Genomic DNA, 13,649 nt, shown 5'->3' on the forward strand with positions numbered 1-13,649 from the left:
GAATGTGTATGGGGGTGCTGCTGAGGGTGCGAGGCTGTGGTTCAGAATCGGGGGAGCACCGGGGACAGGGGTGAGTGGGCCTAGTGGGGAGGCTGGTTAATGTCTCCGGGCCGAAACTACTAAGATTGTTCTTGAGCCCAATACCGCAGTTTGTTAACTGGTCCCCTGGATCCGGGATCAAGGGCAGCCCTACCGTGCCTTGAAGGTTCCGCGGGCAGCCAGGCCGGAGCAGGGCCTGGTGGTCCCGGCGGCGCTGCAACCTTGCCCCGCGCCCGCGCGCCCGCAACTGGACCGACCCCGGAGGCGGTTCCTGGAGTTGCAGAACCAACAGGACTGGGGGCGGCGAGGTGTGGCGGAAGGCGGGCTGCAGACTGGAGCCCCCACCCGACAGGTCCCCCGCCAAAACGGCCCCAGGGGCAGAGGCACCTGTTAGGTAGAGGTCCCAGCCCGGCGCGCACACACCGACCCCCTGTGGTCGCGCTTAGCGCCCCCCAGCGGTGACGCCCCTCGGGTAGGGCCGCCAGAAGCCCTGCTTCCGCCTTCCCCTGGTGGGGAAGGCGTGGGGGATGGGGAGTGGAGAGGGTTGGGGCCTGGGGTCCCAGGGGCGTGTTGCAAAGCTCTCGCCTCTGGGACCCCCGTGGCGCCTCCCGAGCCGCGAGTTACCTGAACTGTGCTGCCGAACTCGTTCGTGACAGAAGCCCGTCGCGCTCTCGTCCTTTCCTGAGTGCCAGGGAGTCTTTACGTCGTGCCAGAGGATGTCTGTCCCATGCCAGTCGCTCCCCCGAGTGTTTCACAGCACAAATCCGAAAGATGAGTATTTAAAGCAAAATAAAGTAAAACCTTTTGGGGGTAGTATCTTCCCTGGTTAAGCACTGGCGGCGTGTGTTCAATGTCACAACAGCGGAAATCCTGACACCGGGTCTCCGCTATGGACTTTTGGGCAGAAAGCTCACCTCAGGGCCCTGCTGGCAGTTTGCATAGAAGGCGCGTGGATCCTGTCCCGCGGGGACACGCTGAGGCGGCCCGAGGCAGGCGACCAGACGCGAGACCATGCGGGGAGACGCGCACGGTGAGGCAGGTTAGACCCAACAAGGTGGAAAAGAGAGCCGCGCACGCCGTCCCCGGGAAGACCCGGGCCGCGGGCGCCACCAACTCGCCCCCCATTACCCCGCGGCTTCCGGCCGGGACCCTGGGGTCCGGCGTGGTCACCTGGGCCGGCCTCTCGGTGGTGGGTAGTGGGCACGGACCATTCGCCCCCCAAGTCAGTCCTGCTCGATCTAGGGCGGCTTCTGCCTGGTCCTTGCGGACAGAGCTGGGGTGCAGGGTGGTGGCCGCTTTGGGGTCGGGGGGGTGAGGAAGGTGGCTGGTGGGGAGCTAGCTGGAGTGGGTGTTAGGAGTACGTGCAAGCGGGAGGGGTCCTCTCCTGGTCGCTCTCGGAGGCCGGGCTGCTCGGCCGCGGGCCGCGGGCCGGGGCGACTGCGCCACAAAAGCCTGCGCGTCCCTAGCTGCTGCTCCTCCTCCCGCCCGCCTCCGGCTCCGCGCGCCCCTCCCCGCGCGGCTTCCGCCCCTCCCCCGGTCTCGGCTTGGAGGCTGCAGCGGGCGGAGCGGGCGGAGCAAGGTAGGGGGCGGGCGACCGAATATGCAGATGAGCGCTTGACGGACAGCTCCGCGTTCCAATGTCCCTCGGAAACTCGAGCACTCCTTCCTCAACTCCTCACTCCTGACTCCAGACTCCCCCAAACCCCGACCGCCGGCCTGGCGCGCGGCTGCGCCCACCGGCTCCGAGCCGCCGCCGCCGCCGCTGCTGCCCCACTCCCGCGACCCGCGGGCCGCCCGGGCTAGTGTGCGGGCCAAGGCTGGTGGCCCAGAGCCTGCCGCCGCGCCCCGGCCGGGCGTGGATGGAGGGCACCGCGCACCCTGCCCGGTGCTCGGCGTGACGCGGGCCCCGCGCCGCGCGCCCACCATGTCCTACCCGCAGGGCTACCTGTACCAGGCCCCCGGCTCGCTGGCGCTCTACTCGTGCCCGGCATACGGCGCGTCGGCGCTGGCGGCGCCGCGCAGCGAGGAGCTGGCGCGCTCGGCGTCGGGCTCGGCGTTCAGCCCCTACCCGGGCTCGGCGGCCTTCACGGCGCAGGCGGCCACCGGCTTCGGCAGCCCGCTGCAGTACTCGGCTGACGCCGCCGCCGCCGCAGGCTTTCCGTCCTACATGGTAACCGCGTGCAGGCGGGCGGACGGGGATGCTGCACACCCGGGCGCGGGGACCCCGATCGGGGCGCGGGCGGAGCTGGGAAAGGGCCCTGGGCGGTGGCTACAGAGTCGTCAGCTCGGTCCGCCTCGCCGCCGGCGGGACCAGAGGCCGGCGTTCGCAGCACCGCGGCCGGCGGACGAAATCCATGAACCCCGGCCGGGACCGGTGCTCCGTGCCGCCCCGCCACGGCTCCTGGGATAGTTTTCCCAGGACGCCTGGCAAGTGCGACTCTGCCGGGGTCGGATCCGCATTTGCCCTTCCTGCGCGCGCAGAGGATGGGCCAGCGGGCCGGAGCGGGCTGGGGAGTCTCTGGTGGCGGGCGCGGGGCTCGGCGCCTCTGGGGCCTCTGGGGTGACTGCGCGCGCTTAGCATTTTACTTGCGGGACTTGGAGTCACCGGGTTGGGGGAGCGAGCGTGGCACCCGGCAGCGGCTCCGGCCCAGCGCCCCTGGAGTTCGGCCTAAAATCTGTTCGGCGGCGGGCGTGTGCTCCCCAAGTGCACCTCGGCTCCCTGCGCCAGCTCATGCTCCCCCGACCCGGGGTCAGTCCGCGCGCCGCGATGCCGGCGACACGCATTCGGGAAATTGAGGCCGTTACCGGGGTTGTAGCAATTGCCCGCCCTCGATGGAATTCCAGGCCAGCGACTGAGTAGCTGGGGCCTAGACGAAGGCTGAAAACGCTTGAATTTAAACCTTAAAGGCTGAATTAAAATGCTAATTACCGCGTATTTGAAGAATTCGAAACGGTGACTGGCTTCTGAGTTGCAAATTGGATTTGCGGAGCTTTAGAGCGGTGACGAGCGGAGCGGGGGCTGTTGGGTGGCTTTTTTACCATAGGGCGGGGAAGGGGGAGACGGGGAGGCAACGGCACTTGGGAGTATCTGGAGAAATTTAGATATCAAGAAAGGACCCGTGGGGCCTGCGAGTGCACACGTGCTTGTGTGCGTGTGCGCCCGCAGCCCAGGGATGTTTGGGGAAGGAATGCCGCTTTAGGAGAGTGAAGTCGTTCAAAAATTCGAGAATAGGACCGAGGCGCTTCTCGTGATCAACCTGAAAGTACTCGCTCCGTTTTTCCTACCCTTTTGCTGCGGCAAGCACGGCTCCAGGGCGGGCGACTCGCCGTGGGAAAGGCTGCCGCGGCCTGGTGGAGGGGTCGCCCTTGGGGCTGGCGTGGGCCAGGGCCTCGCACACCACTCACAGGGCTCTTGTCGGTTCCAGGGCGCGCCCTACGACGCCCACACGACCGGGATGACGGGCGCCATCAGCTACCACCCCTACGGCGGCGCGGCCTACCCGTACCAGCTCAACGACCCGGCGTACCGCAAGAACGCCACGCGGGACGCCACGGCCACGCTCAAGGCCTGGCTGCAGGAACACCGCAAAAACCCGTACCCCACCAAGGGCGAGAAGATCATGCTGGCCATCATCACCAAGATGACCCTCACGCAGGTCTCCACCTGGTTCGCCAACGCGCGCCGGCGCCTCAAGAAGGAGAACAAGATGACGTGGGCCCCGCGGAACAAAAGCGAGGACGAAGACGAGGACGACGCGGCGAGGAGCAAGGGGGGGAGCCCGGACCGGGCGCGGGAGGGTGCGGAGACGCCAGCGGAGGACCCAGGTGAGTGGGGCCGCGGCGCGCGCGAGGCCGTGGGGATCCCTGCTCCCCGGCGGGGCGCAGAGCCGGAAGATTCCCGGGAGGCCCCGCCGCCCCAGGGTCGGGTCCAGGTGCCGGGCCGGGGGGCGGAACGGACTCCGGGCCCGGGCTCTCCGCGCACCACGGACCGTGTCTGCGCCCCCGCAGGGAGCAGCCTGCACGTCGACTCGCTCACGGACCACTCGTGCTCCGCCGAGTCCGACGGGGAGAAGCTGCCCTGCCGGGCCGGGGACGCCCTGTGCGAGTCGGGCTCGGAGGGCAGGGACAGCAAGTACGACGACCTGGACGACGACGAGGACGACCAGGAGGAGCGCCAGCGGGACCCGGCGCCTCCCGAGCCGGTGATCTCGTCGCCGCTCACCGGCTTGGAGGCGCCGCCGCTGAGCCCCCCGCCCGAGGCCGCGCCCCGCGGGAGCGGCGGCGGCAAGGGGCCCCTGGGCAGCCGGACGTCGCCGGGCAGGCCGCAACCGGCCAGCAAGCCCAAGCTGTGGTCCCTGGCGGAGATCGCCACGTCGGACCGCAAGCAGCCGAGCCTGGGCCCGGGCTGCGCGCCGCCGGGGCTGCCCGCGGCCGCCGCGCCTGCCTCGTCCGGGGCTCCACCGGGCGGCTCGCCCTACCCCGCTTCGCCGCTGCTCGGCCGCCACCTCTACTACACGTCGCCCTTCTACGGCAGCTACACAAACTACGGGAGCTTGGACGCGGCGCTGCAGGGCCAGGGCCTCCTGCGGTACAGCTCGGCCGCCGCGGCCCCCACAGATGCGCGGCACGCAAGCAGGGCGGCAGGCGACGCTGGCAAGGCGGGCGCGCTCCCGCTCGAGCCTCGCTACCGGCCCCCGGGCGGCGGCTACGAGCCCAAGAAAGGTAGGCGGCCTGCGGCCCGCGGGGCCTCTGGGAGGAGAGCAGGGGCCCTGTGAGTCAGCGTCCGCGGGGGAGCGGGGCGCGCCAGGGGAGGACCGCGGCGGTGGCAGGGGACCGCTGCCCCTTTGAGAATGGGGCAGATAGAAGGCGCCCCTCTTAACCGAAAGTTAGGGGTAGTGGAGCCTGGGCTCCGGGTGTGGGGGAGGGCAGGCAACCCTTGACCTGTAATAAGTCTTACCCCCTTGTTATTTAGTTTTTATTCTGCTTAGGATTCTTAGTACTATATCGTCGTTATTATGAACGTTTAGTGTTGGTAGACAAATTGCCACAAAATGCAAGTCCCAGCTGGCTCCCTGCTGGTGGGGTGAGAGCTTCGTGCTGCCGCGGGGCTCAGGGAGGCCCAGCCGAGGCCCCTCTTCTGACTCTGGCTAGAAGGGAGCAGAGCAGTCCAGCAGCTCCCACAGGCGTTAGATCTTAAGGAGGAAACAAGAGGCTTCTCCTTCCTCTCCTCTCTGTATTGCCTCTGCTGCTCATAATCAGGCTTGGGTTGGTAAGACCTGTAAGAGGAGCTCAAGGGGGAAAGAAAATGGCGAGGAGATGACCAAGACCTCCCTGACAGCGGCGGCGTGAGCCCGCCGCCTGCTCCCTGCCCTGTGAGCCGCGGCAGGGAGTGATGTGGGGTGTGGGGGCCGGTGGGTGTGCAGCTGTCTGGGAGACAGATGGCTGTGGGGTTGGGTGCTGACTGCCTACCCCCTCCCTTGACAGATGCCAGTGAGGGCTGCTCCGCGGTTGGTGGGGGCGTCCAGCCCTACCTATAGAAGGGCCTTGCGCAGCAATGCAAGTAAGTGGACACCGTGGAGTGGTCTCCCACCCCGGGAACCTCCCTGCACCAGTCGCGCTGCTTAATGAGTATTTCTTGCTTCTTGTCACGAAGTCTGAGGACAGAGCACGGCAATCAGATCTGGTCTTTTTTTCTTTGAGTAGGAAATACTTGTTAAAGAGAGAGTCTGCCATTCTCTACTTAAGTTCTGCTTTGAAGAATCACTCCTTTAACTGGAATGAATATATAAATACATATATATATGTGTATATACATATACACACATGATATATAATATATATGTGCTATAGATATAATTGTGTGTGTGTGTGTGTGTGTGTGTGTGTCTCACCACTGCAGTCTGGGTATTTGTATGCACTTGGAACCGTTTTTACTATGCTAGACACGTAACAGACACTTGCTGTGATGAACTAGAGCTAGTGAAACCTGTGGGCTCCAAACCCTGTTACAGGTGGTGTTTGCAGACACAGCAGCACTGGTTTCCTGTCAGGCCTGTGCCCTTGTGTCCAGACGGACCAGATAGGGCCCTGAAGTGTGCTGGCTCACAGCAGTATCTCAGAAAACACCACTTTACAACTAGGCAAAATTACTAATATTGGATCCTGAAGATGGGAAAGAGGTTGAACCATTACAGTTGGACTCACTTTTGTAATGGGACGTCAGTGTGGGACTGAAAGATTGGGGATGATATGGTTTTTTCCTTGGTCCACAGGTAGGTGTCACAATTGCTTTGGAAAAAAAAAAAAGTCAGCAGGCCATTCTCTTCCCAAGTGCATAAATATACAGACATAGAAAACAGATCTGTAAATCCGGACTGCATCTTGTACCACTGTAAAAGAGAAGGATCCACAGACTCTAACGGAAAAGACTTGTTGGACATAGGTGAATCTGTTGGCATAGTATAGCTTCCCCAATGTATGTGTGACTTTTGAAAACAATCTTTTTTCTCAGGATATCTTGAATTGATCACTTCATTGCCACGGTATATATTCTATAGGTGTGATAGGATTTACTGTAAATTTTATTTGTAAAAGATGTACACAGTAGAAATAAAACGTGATTGAAGAACTTGAGTACTTAAGAAGTGGAAACAAATTTGATATTTATTTTTATAATGATATAAAGCTTCTAGTAATTTATGCAAGTTGTATTGCAATGGAATCTAAACTTTTTGTAAATAAATTCTGCCTGGTTTTTATTTGACTATTGCTGGTTATACAATCTTTGTCGGTTGTTTAACAAGAATTCTTTACTAATTTATATCTTAAACTGTAAATAAAAACAGACTAGTCTACAACAATTTGGTGTCTGGGCTCCTTTTCCCAGAAGAGTGATTTGGCTAGGGAGCCCTCCCGATGGCAGCCCTTCCCCCGAGCCGATCTGACCTCAGGCTTTTTAATGAAAATGTGTAAAATAATCTTTCTCCTGCTCACACACCCAAGAAAGAAGGCAGATGGAAGAGAAATACACAGAGATACGTATGGTTTTAGATTATTTATATACACATGTATTGCAAGAAAATTAGGATTTTGTGCCCTGAATATTCAAATTATTTGTTAGCATAAATTTACAAAATTTGGTGAAATAAAATGATCTGATACCCTGTCTATTAGGAGTCATTCTATGTTTAGGTTGGCTTTTGAACCTCTTTGGAAAAGCTACCTGGCAAACTGATGACATAGCTGATGGAGGGGCACACCGCCCCGCTGTGAATGCCTGATAGAGGGGCACGACGCCCCCCTGTGAATGCCTGATGGAGATAGCTGTTTATTTTAAAGCCTGAATCACCCAAATTGGCATAGATTATTCAGATTTACTGAGTGACTTCTTAACTCCTTTTCATACAATTGACATTAAACACCAGGCGAAAATCTGGGAGGGGAGATTTATTTCCCTTTCAGTGGCTCTTTCCCTTACCCTGGGGGAAAAGAAAAGTTTGAACAACCTTTGACTATTGCCTTGTTATTGTGTTACTCACTATCTAATTATAGGACAAGTCTAGAATTTGTAGTCAAGTAACATACTCCCTTTGATTAGGATCATAAAAGCTGCAAACCTGTCACTTCAGTTTTCAGCAAAACAATACGGATATCCACATAATAGAATTTCAGAAAAGAAATGAACAATCATTTATTTCCTCTCCAAAGATAAATTGAGTGAATATAACTTACCGTTATAAAACAAGAATAATAGCTTCTTAGATTGCCCTTTAATCAATCATACACTTATTTTTCAAGAGGTTCATCTATTTTATTCCATGATTAATAACGCTGCAGCAAAGGCACATTATTGGATCCCAGTGGGGGGCGTCCCAGATGCTTTCAGCTGCTGTGGAATGGTCAGTTGGGGTTCATTATGGAATGATATTGAACAATTTATAAAATCTTGTCTAAACATCTGCCAGCTCCGATAGGCTGATGTGTCTAAGGATGGGAAATTGCTGGACCAGTTGATATTGACAAACGGATCTCTCTCCAGTGGCTTTTTGTGTCTGAGAAATTAGTGGCCTCTTGCTGCGGTCTTGTTAGAAAGGGTATTTGAAAATAATCTTAGATACTTGAAGCAAAACCAGTGGGCTGTTAACTGGACACAGAGCCACGCCTGTGGGCAGGGCCAGCTGTGGTCTGACTGCAAAGAGGAGCAGACCCAGGTTTCTGCTTTTCCACCTATGCTTAGGTGTTGTGTTGGTTTGACTACATAGGCATTTGGAGGTCAGGCATAAACTGGGGCTGGGGCAGAGAACTCTTTCTCCTTCCTGCTTCCCCTACTAAGTGCCATGGAAACATTTGGAGCTGAGCCATGCCTTGGCCACAGGGAAGCCTGGCCACTCAGGCAGCACTTCAGGAAGAAAACAAGCCCCAGGCCTGCAGAAGTGCAAGTGCCTTGCATAAAAAAGACAAACTCCTTTGCTTGCTTTTGACTCAGATGTGGAGCTGTCATAGGATGTCCTGGAAGACAATGATTTTTCCCTCCAGATGGCATTTTAGATTGCAATGTGAAGGTGTTAAGTGTTTTGTTTTTACTAATATTAGCCAGACTTCCTAATTCGTCAAGAAACACAATACACAGGGCAGCGATAGCTGTATTACATGTAATAATTTGAGCATTTTAAAGAGTTCAGTGAAAAGCATGAAAGTTAGTATTTAATAAAAACTGCAAGACCATACTCCCTAATGAAGATACAACATTTAAGGCACTCCATCTCTTTAAAAAGTGCGGAGAGTGTGGGAGTAGAAAACCCAGGCAAAAACTGATCTCTGTGCATATGTTCAGAAACTGAAGCTTGAATAAAAGCTGCCTCCCTTTGGAATAGAAGATTGTTTTACCTGGACATGTGATACCTACACACACACCCCAGATCCCCTTCTCCGGGACAACGTGCACCTTTCAGTCCGTGCAAACTCAGCACAGCTCTGGAGAACAGCCCAGGCCAACGAATCTTCTTTGATGTTTATACGCCCAAAAAATTATCCAAGATTTCCATAACTTACCCACCTGACCTGAATTTCTTTTTGGAGAACTTGATTTTTAAATGTACGCTAAGAACATAAAACCTGCAGGTGTTCAGGGGGATCTTTCAAGAAACGCGGAGTGATTTATGATCTCTTCTCCGTGAAGATCATTAGGAAGACGAAGGAGGGGAAGCGGGGGGGAGAGCGAGGGCACCGAGCCTTCCTTGGGGAAGGAAGTTAATGGGTCTGATTCTTATTTTTGCTTTAAACTCTAGTTAATCCCGAGGTCGCCGGCCCAGATAGGCGTTCGCAGCGGCGGCGCAGGCGGGGAGAAGGGGCGGCACGGCGTGGGGGCGCCGCAGGGCTGGGCACTCGGCCGCTCCGCCGGGCGCGCGTGGCCAGGCGGCCGACCCGCGGACCTCAGCGGCCCAGGGCTCCCGGGAGCAGATTTCTCAGAAGTCGCGCTTGAACCTCAGGTGGGCCGCGGGTGCTGCGCTGCCGAGAGCACCGGGAGCGCTTGCCCGGCGGCCGCTGCCTCCCGCGCCGGGCAAATGTCAACATTTGTTCCCAATAAAAGAGTTATTGTTTCTGCAAAGCTGCCCAGCAACTGCCTTTGAAACTTGAAAAGAACTTCATCCACCTTTCTGACGCCAGGCAGGAGGGGCGGGCGGAGGCCGAGGCCGCGGCCGGCGGGGGCTCAGCGCGGCCGTGGGGGCACCGCCTGCACCGCCGCCACGCTCGCGTGGGCCTGTGCGCGCCTCCCGCGCACCGCCGCCGCCGAGCCCGCGCGCGGCTCAGGGGCCTTTAAAGTTGCATTGGATATTTATTAGAGGCGGGGAGGGAAGCGGACCTTTTGTTTCTTAACATTATGAATAAATGTGTCCTGAACTTCTGCTGGAGTCCAGATGAACAAATCTGGACTGAAAAAAATCTGAAAAAAATCATCCCAAACCAATTTATCTGCTCAGTCAGAGGCAAATCTTTCCAAATCCAGACAATGCACTGAAGTTTCCTCCAAATAACAGTGCACGTGATTATCTACCATGTAATTTTTTTTTAATTACACAGTGCATGGAAAATCCCAAGGAAAACATTCTAATTCCAAATTGGGGATCTAAATAGATCTTTCAACTATTCATTTTTACTCAACTTTTACAAAAATAACATTTAAGTATTTTAAAAATGTTTCAACCCAAGAAACAATCTTGGAAACAATATACAACCCTCTGTGATGTATGGATATTATGATTAACATTATTTGAATTTCTGCAGATCGCAAAGGGGACATGTCCCTTTGCTGTATATTCAAGCCCTTGTGTAAGTAACAAATCCCTACAGATATTTTAAAAGCTTATTATAAGGATAAGTAATCTATGACCTTAAATTTTCCAGTACCTGGAAATTATTCTTTTGGCCATAATGAAAGCACAGGCCAACCCTGCCCTTGTGAAACTGCTGTTCCACGATTTGCACTGAGACCTCAGCCATTGGTAGGCCAGGGGGAAAATATTTTTTATCCCAGTTTTGGGGTGTGAACACCCACATTTGCGTGCATCACTCTAGCCTTTCACCTGCATCTCCTGCAAGTAGGATGCAATGCCGTCCCCGGGGGCACTTCCACGCTCCACCGTACCGAGTTCTTCCACTGAGGGCAGAGCGTTCTCCCTGTTTCTAAGAAAGATGTTATGAAGGCGGACTGTACTGTAATACAATAAAAGATGCCTTATGAAACTCTGCTGCCTGTTCTTTTGCAATTCCAGGTGAAAGGAAGAGGAAGAATATTTTGTTGGTGGAAATCTGGCCCCAAGGTAATAAAAAAAAAGTCTTTTAAAAAGGTGTCCCAATGTTACTTTGTTCTATATGAAACTGAGAACAAATTAAATATAATATTCTTAAAGAAGAAAATGGTGAGGTTTGGGACACCTGCAAAAGGGAACAGTAGGCCTTCACAGGAAATGCCCTGAGGGAAGAAAGGAAACACAACACTACTCAGCACTCGTTTTTTCTTGGTGAGATAAATTGACAATTTATTGTGCGTAACTCCTGATCAATTATTAATCGTTAGTGTCAACAACAGGGTTATAATTACCTTTGGTTATTTTAAGAGATATTTATTTTTTCATCTCTTTGATAGTGTAATTAGTTAATGCTCTTGAGTAAAGACTCAGAGAGAAGCTGATCAGACCAGGCCCTTCCCCACACTTTTTTGGTGACCTTTAGGGGAAACACTCCCATTCTCCCTCTGATCCCAGGAATTCCCTCCCTGCCTCCTCTGTCAGCGGGCACCTTCCCCCACTGCCGTAAATAATGATTCCAGAGGAAAAGGGGAAGATGACAAGCAAATAGAGCGCAGCTGGAATTAATAAGGCTGATCAAAGTTGGTGAGGCTGGCCGCTCACAGCAGCCGCAGGTCAGGCCCGAAGAGGTGCCGGCGGTTTCTTGCCTTTTTCCCTTTAGGAGAGACGGGGCAAAACGAACACTTTAACCCCCAACGTCTTGCACCGGGGGCAGGTGGGCTGGGAGGACCCCTGTTTTTAGGCCGCTGAGAGGCGCAGAGCTCGCCGGCCTGGCCTAGGTATTGGAAGCGCGCTGCGCCTTCGCCCAGCGCGGGTGCGGATCGCACATGCACCCGGCTCCCACGTGCACCCTGCTCCCGCCCCAGGCGGGGGACCCTGGGCCCTGGGAGGTTGAGAGGGGAGCTCGCGGATCAGGTGTTAACAGACAGGCGGCCCGGTCGGTGTCCCGACGAGCAGCGAAGGGAGAGGAACCCCACCCCGGGAAGCCGCTCCCCAGCGCGCGGAAGCACTGCGGTTGTGGCGCTTTCGCCGGGACGCTGGTGGTCCTGGGTGAAGGCGGCTAAGCTGGAGACTCTCCCTGGGGAGCTCTGGAGGACCCGGAGCCCTTTTTGGTCTGTAAAACCCCACGTGGCCTCCGTACCGAGTACACGGGTTTTGCCCCAGCATAACTACAGTCATTTCTTCAGAGAACTGTTTTATTTCCACGACCTCCAGCTCACTGGGCCATCTGAGCTGGGGAAGTCCCTCAGGGAACATCCCCAGACCCATTTCTGCCCCGCAGGTCCCCGGCGCAGTGCTGCCACGTGTGCGCTTCATTGGTCACTGCGAGTCCCCAAAGGCAGCAACCCAGACTTGGGCGACGAGCAGCGCAGCAGCCGGTTAAGGGAACAAGGGGACCGGTCGAGCCGCCTGGGGCTGGCGTGGCCTCGAGGTCGGAGCTCCGGGCGTCAGGGAAGCTCGGAGCAGCACCCCGGGAATCTCGACCGGCAGGATGCGCCCCAGTGGCCTGGGAGCCACACTCCCAGCCGCCGGCTGGGGTTGTACCTCAACTTTCGGGTCCACAACCCCCGGGGGAGAGGGGCCGGTCCTTTAACAGTTGCCTTAAGGGAGGCCAAAGTCCTGCGCCCTTAGCGCGGAGCAGCCTGCAGGCTCTCACGTCGACCGCGGCTCGAGAGGAGGTCCCTCCGGGTCTTCCCCGAGGCTCTGCTCTGGCTTGGCTGCCGTGTCCCTGTGCCCTGCAGGCAGGTTCCCCGCGCGCCAGGTTTGCTCCTCTCCTATCCGGGCTCCTGAGCCCCCAGCCGTGGTCCGGACGATCCTTCTTGGGCTGCTCCGGGGTGCGCACCCCGTCCCCGTGCGTGCGGACGCGGCGGGGCTCCGGGGACAGGGGAGCACCCCGGAACGCTGCCTCCAAATCTGGGGATGCGCATCGGCCAGGCAGAGGGGTAGTTCCCAGCCTCTCGGCGCGCTGAGCTGGGACAGGCGCTGCTTCCTGCGGCCCGCCTCCCTTCCCTTCTCCAGGCTCCCCCGCGGGGGCACCACGTCCCGACGGCGGCCGGCGCAGAACTCAGTGCCAGCACAGCAGCAGAGCGCTGGCCAAGCGCCGCGGCACCTGCGACGGGGACTCACGCCGCACCCCGGCCGCTGCACCCGGCCTCGGGCGGAGCCCGATGCCATTAGGAGGGGGCTTCCGGGGACGCCTCGGACACACGGAGGGAGGGTCCCGGACGCTCGGCCGAGCCGCGGGTGTCTGGCTCCGACTCCCGGAAGTCGAGTGCTCTGCGGAGCTTCAGCTTTTAAGGCAATTTGCCAGACGAAGTCAGGGTTTTCCAAGCCTGACAAAGCAAATTTAGTCCCCTGGACACACTACATTCTCCGCCCCAGCACCTACTTTAGAACCCCCTGAGGGCTGCCTGGAGGTGGTGAGGATCCCATGTGGCCGAAAAGGACTCCGCAGCCCAGATGGGGGCGCCCGCGAGCGCGCCAGGTCTCTGGTTCCGTCCAGCGACAGCCCCGCAGGGCAGGCCAGTGTCAAATGGATTCCGGAGGCTTTTACTAGGGTATTCAGGGCTGGTGCAGCAGGGCCGGGACCTTAGGAGCAACACCACAGGCCTCCTACACACGGAGGACGTCCAGGTGTGCCAGGGGCAGAGCGGGAGGCTCTACCGAGACATGGGGGTCGGGTGAGGGCCAATTGGGGGTGGAGTGCTTTACAACCTCTGGGGATCATGGCCTGTTGGTATGGGGAATTTGTGGTCCAGCTGCGCCCTCAACCCTGTCCTCCCCACCACTGGACACCCAGGG

General features: G+C 57.3%; 1 protein-coding gene across 2 annotated transcripts; it reads left to right on the top strand.

Moving 5' to 3' along the window:
• Positions 1 to 1,066: 1,066 nt before the first annotated feature.
• IRX2 (iroquois homeobox 2) lies at positions 1,067 to 6,899 on the top strand. 2 transcript variants are annotated; one of them, XM_037015561.2, is made up of 5 exons: positions 1,067 to 2,209; positions 3,465 to 3,864; positions 4,048 to 4,761; positions 5,524 to 5,599; positions 6,312 to 6,899. In XM_037015561.2, the coding sequence occupies exons 1-4, from the start codon at positions 1,964 to 1,966 to the stop codon at positions 5,574 to 5,576; spliced, it is 1,413 nt and encodes a 470-aa protein (XP_036871456.1). In that variant the 5' UTR covers positions 1,067 to 1,963; the 3' UTR covers positions 5,577 to 5,599; positions 6,312 to 6,899. The 2 variants fall into 2 exon arrangements, with proteins under 2 accessions (XP_036871456.1, XP_036871455.1); XM_037015560.2 differs by having other exon boundaries at positions 5,524 to 6,899.
• Positions 6,900 to 13,649: the final 6,750 nt, after the last annotated feature.

Source organism: Manis javanica, chromosome 1 (genome assembly GCF_040802235.1).
Source record: "Manis javanica isolate MJ-LG chromosome 1, MJ_LKY, whole genome shotgun sequence".
NCBI classification, from domain to species: Eukaryota; Metazoa; Chordata; class Mammalia; order Pholidota; family Manidae; genus Manis; species Manis javanica.